The sequence below is a fragment of the Lolium rigidum genome, chromosome 3, assembly GCF_022539505.1.
Source record: "Lolium rigidum isolate FL_2022 chromosome 3, APGP_CSIRO_Lrig_0.1, whole genome shotgun sequence".
NCBI lineage: Eukaryota > Viridiplantae > Streptophyta > Magnoliopsida > Poales > Poaceae > Lolium > Lolium rigidum.
The window spans coordinates 287,751,403-287,756,612 of record NC_061510.1 but is presented as its reverse complement, the minus strand read 5'-3'; the positions used below and the strand labels follow the sequence as shown (position 1 = coordinate 287,756,612).

Below are 5,210 nucleotides of genomic sequence, written 5' to 3'. Positions count from 1 at the left end.
CACTGCTATGTGAGATAATAGTGGCGCACGGTGCGCCATTGCTAGGGGGCAAAAAATTCTTCCCACACCCACTGGATTGCCTTTGTAGTTTTCAAAAAAAAATTTGATAAAAAAATCACAAAAAAATCCTTGGAGATGTCCTTATGTCATCTAGTTGCAAGTGAAATTGACAAAAATAAATTTCGATATATTATGCAAAATTGCATCATGCATCGATAAAACAGTTTTTATGGTTGCATACGACCTTCGATGAAAACGGGTTTTATATGAAAATGTAGCCACGCAAAAATTTACATCTGAATTCAACCACCTAAAGTCGTTTAGCGAATTTTTTTATTCTCAATAATCGAAAAGGAAACAAGACTTTTTTCAGCTTTAAGATTTTGATGAAAAATTTCAAAGAAAATAGCAGTGGCGCACCATGAAGAGGTGCGCCATTGCTAACTTTTCCTCCATCGAAATTCAAAATGGTCGGCCACCACCTACCCCCACTACCATCTTATCCACCGCCCGCCTCGCTCCTCCTTAGATTCCTCTCCTACTCTTCTCCTCCATCCTCTCCTCAATCCTCTCCTCCTCCTCCTCCTCCTCCTCCTCCATTCCGGCGCCCTTTCCTCCTCTCTTCCAAGCACTCCGGCGACCCTCCTCTCCTCTCTTCTCCTCCATTCTCCATCCTCTTCTCGCCTCACCATCCTCTTTCCTTTCCATCCTCTCCTCCCTCTCTTTTCCATCCTCCAACCTCTCCCATGGCCCATCTAATTGGGAAAACAAAACGAGCAAAAAATTGGTGCTAGATGAACGGGACAAATAATTCAAAAAAACAAAAACAAGTAAAAAAAAGAGCAAAAAAATCACGAAAATATGGTCCTAGATCTAGATCTGGATCTAGATTCAAATTTCAAAATTTTACTAATGATGCACCATAAAGATTAGTAGTGCCGCACTAAGCAAGGTTAACACCCTAAAGATTAGCAGTGGCACACTAAGCAGGGCTAACAGTGGCGCACCTACTAACACTTACCAGCAGCGTGACAGTAGTGGGCTAGTGGCGCATCCACTGCTAACCATTTTAGGGCTAGTGGCGCACCCACTGCTAACCATTTTAGGTGCACCCACTGCTAACAATTTTAGGTGCGCCACTAATAGGCAATTTTCTAGTAGTGGTTCATGTAGTATCATGTACCTTTTCAACTCAACTCTTTCTATCGATGAAATCATGTAGTAAAATGTTTCTGCATTTTATTATATGTCAAGATTTGGAAATTCAAATCGGTGCCCAAGAGCATATGCTCCTGCTTTTATAAGGGCTTTTTACATATAAGAATATATAGAAAATTATCACATCTACATCTTCATGTCCTATGTTCCCACAAAGTACAAAGAAAATATTATATTTTTTTGCAACCTGTGCAAAAATATAATTTTGTGCTTCAAAATTGCTTTTTACAGTATAATATTTTTTCCACAACACAGCACATGTTTTTTCTACAAGAAAATTTGCTGACATGTAAAAGACACAAATATGTACACTGTCAAAAAATAAAAATTAGATTTTTTAAGTGTTCAATATTTTCCCATGAATTTACTATCCACCAAAGAACTCCAATCTATTCGCATCCCCTGAGCATTGCCAAATATTTTGAGGTAAATACATAGTCTGCAAAACGTCTTTAAGCATCATCAAAGTTTACTTCATAGGACGATACATATCAACATAAGTTATAGTGCTAGATAAGTCCTGAAACAACTAAATAAAACTCAGACATCCAACACGGAAATCAGTTCAGACCAGATATCAAGTTCAGGAAACAAGAAATCTATTTAGATGTACACTAGTGCATCCAAGCAACTCACATAAGAAATTCTATATTGAGTTCTTCAGAAAGGAATATAGAGGCGCATGATCCAACCCCGGTAGACAGAACGCAGCAACCTCATGGCACCAAATTTAGTGGCATACAGTGCAAATGAGCAAGATACTAGTTGACTAGCTGAACTACTTTTACTCAAAACTGAAACCTGTATAAAGAATAAAAGATACAAGTTATGAAAGGCCACACTAAAAAATGGGAAGGTACAATCACAGAAATGGAAAAGCCACACTAAATGCAGAAAATATTTTATACAAAACTCAATTGAATGATTGGCCCACATAAAAGCTTGTTCTAGTTATGTGAATGCTAGATGAGCGCTCTATTAATTGACAACCGCCCTTGTCCTCGAAGAAAACTAAGAGCACCTCAAGGCAAAACTATCTCATTATAATAATATAATATGGACTAATTTGGTACATAACTGTGATTGCTATGCTAATCAAACATTATCCTCTCACAAGTCAAAACAATATAGGCATGATATAACAGCCAACAAACATCTGACGCGGCTGTAGTTGTTGCCCGAGAGATGGGGTCAATAAGGTTGATATTGGGTATGCTAAGTAGCACAAATGGTAAATTAAGCCCAAATGATGCTAGAGCTTAGCTTTAGATATTTACTGATATATGTTAGGTGGATGTGACGTAACAGTCGAATAGAAACTTCCTCATTTCTAGATTCACCGAATGATGGATGCTTACTTTTCCAATTTTTAAGTAATGCGAAGTTCAAACTTAAATTTTCTAAATTAATCAAATAATTTTGCCCAATGCTAATTTAAGGACACGCATACATATTACATAAACATAATTTAGTAACATGTGTAGTTAGTTACTTACACCCGAGGCCATAATCATGGAAATTCGGCTTGATGTTAATGCGCTCAGGAGGTACTCCATGGGTACCAAGGATCTTTACAATGTGGTGAATCTTTTCGTCTTCTTTGCGACATTTGATTTCAACTACCTTTAGATGCTTCGATACCAAGAATCGTTGCCTTGGGTTGTAGCTTTCTTCTGTTTCGATTGCAGATTCTTCCTGCAGCAAACAATATATTTTACTGAAATTAATCAACAACACATGGAAATAACTTCAAAGAAAAAATCTACAATTCTTGAGTATCATATACCTCATTATATTTAAGATGAAGGGTAAGCCTCTCTAGAACTGGCGAGTGCTGGACAAAGTAAATTAGTCCACTGAAGTCTGCAGCCATACACCACTCACTAAGCAACAATGTTTTCAACTGGCTAAACATAACGTGCCATTTAAAATCCATCCTGCCGATAAACTGGAGAAAGTGTAGAGGATTAAATAACTATTCAAGATACAATTTCAGACGTATTAATTTAATATGTATATGTTTCTGTGCAGGTATTATTTTTCCATGGGTGTTCAGATGTTTATACCCACAGCCCATCTTTCAAGGTTCTGCTTTAGTGAAGTTTGCAAATAGAGCATACAACCATTTTTTATTTAAGAAAGGCATGTATTCATAGGTACATTAGCAATTTAAAGTGAGGACTGGTAACAACCATAAACTGATTTGAAGAACAGGTGTACCAGATGGCAAAGAACAACAGTACAGTAGTAAGGAAAAATGCAGGCATACCAATTGAGATTGACTTATTAACTCTAAATTCTTTGTCCCCGATAAACCTTGAAGAAGCACACAATCGTGATTGCCGTAATAGTACTTACTATAGGAGCAACCACCACAAAACTGACTGCCACAGTCCCCAAAGAAATTATCGTTATCACAACGATCACGACAGGTTTCTCCAAACCTGAGAAATGCCCTTATCAGTGACGGCATAGGCTCAAGCAGAGGAGTATAACCCATAAACTCGTCTAGTTCCAAGGTAACAAGACTTGGGGCAGAGATGCGAGTGCGGCCATTGGCTATAAAACTTCCATAGCAGATGATGAGATGGCTTAGCGATAGTGACGAGATCCTCCCGGCGTTTATCGTGCAATGTTCCATCTTCAAGACCTTCAGTGCCGGGCAGCCCGAAAAATCCAGGAAGCGTCCCCCAACCTCAACGCTGCAGAGCCCCAGCCTTGCCAGGTGCTGGGTGAGAAGAGACACGTTTGACAGACACAGGTCCTTGAGCTCATTTTTGACATGAACCCGGAGCACCCGAGCTTGGCACGACACAGCATAACGCATCCAGAGCTCGATGTAGCGGAACGCCTCCTCGGTGTCCCCGCCGTAGTACGAGTTGATCTCGCATTCATGCAGGGCCGTCCGGTCGCGGAGGAGAAGCAGGTAATTGGCAAACATGCTCAGCGCCAGAGGGTTGCGGTATATCTCGCCGGCAGAGTTGATACGGATGGAGGGCACGGCCTTCCAGAGCGTGCGCCAGCGGGCGGCGAGCACGCACGTCCGCACGGCCTCGCGAGAGGGCAGGAGCGACAGCACCTGCTGGAGGAGCACGTCCGGGAGGGCGCCGATGTGGTCCTCGCCGCCGACCAGATCCGGTTTGCTGTCTCCGTCGTCTTCGGACCTCTCAGCCATTCCGTCGAACAGGTGGCCCGCGCCGGAGCAGCCAAGCTGCGGGGGTGTTGGGGGACGGAATCAGACAGAGCAACCAGGCGGAAAATTGTGGGGATGATCCAGTATTCTTACCGTAGTAAGTACCTCAGCTCTAGTGGACGCCGGCGGCGGCGATGCGGAAGGCGCTCGCTTCTCCGAGCATCAAACAAGCTCCCCTTCCGCAGATATTTAAACCCTTCTCCGGCGAGTTAGTGGTTCGGGGGACGGTGGGAGAAAGCAAGACGAGGAGGAGAAGAGTCAAGCGCCGGCCTGAGTCCTCCATTAACAAGCCTCGTCGAGCAGAGGGGAAAAGTTATGGCAGACAGCGAGACCATTCATTTGACAAGACAGGCCAAAATGATATTTTTACCAAAGCAAAATTCCATGATGAAATTCAAATACTATCTTGTTTGATGCAAGAGTTTAGTTTCATCTCCACCGGCCCGGCCGATAGCGGCCCCGACAGAGATTTAGTGCCGGTGTAGTTTTTGGGTTGCACTATGCTTAAAAGGTGCCGGCTAGTTTTCGAGTCCAATAGAATCACCGATAACTCTCTGCCGCTCCCTTAGCATAGGGCGCGAATCAGGCACGCCGACGCCTCACGGCAAGTCAGAAAACGAGTGTGGGCTCCGTCTAGCAGCCAGACGCACCGATTTTCTGTAGGATAACGTTGCATAGAAAACAAAAATTTTCCTACCGCGAACACGCAATCCAAGCCAAGATGCAATCTAGAAGACGGTAGCAACGAGGGGTTTATCGAGTCTCACCCTTGAAGAGATTCCAAAGCCTACAAGATGAG

General features: G+C 42.7%; 1 protein-coding gene across 1 annotated transcript; it reads right to left on the bottom strand.

The window, feature by feature from the left end:
• Positions 1-720: 720 nt before the first annotated feature.
• LOC124699625 (putative F-box/FBD/LRR-repeat protein At2g05300) lies at positions 721-4,718 on the bottom strand. The gene is made up of 6 exons (XM_047231899.1): positions 4,505-4,718; positions 3,663-4,429; positions 3,005-3,166; positions 2,715-2,913; positions 1,855-2,019; positions 721-755 (listed from the first exon to the last, which is right to left on the bottom strand). The coding sequence occupies exons 2-3, from the start codon at positions 4,391-4,393 to the stop codon at positions 3,118-3,120; spliced, it is 780 nt and encodes a 259-aa protein (XP_047087855.1). The 5' UTR covers positions 4,394-4,429; positions 4,505-4,718; the 3' UTR covers positions 721-755; positions 1,855-2,019; positions 2,715-2,913; positions 3,005-3,117.
• Positions 4,719-5,210: the final 492 nt, after the last annotated feature.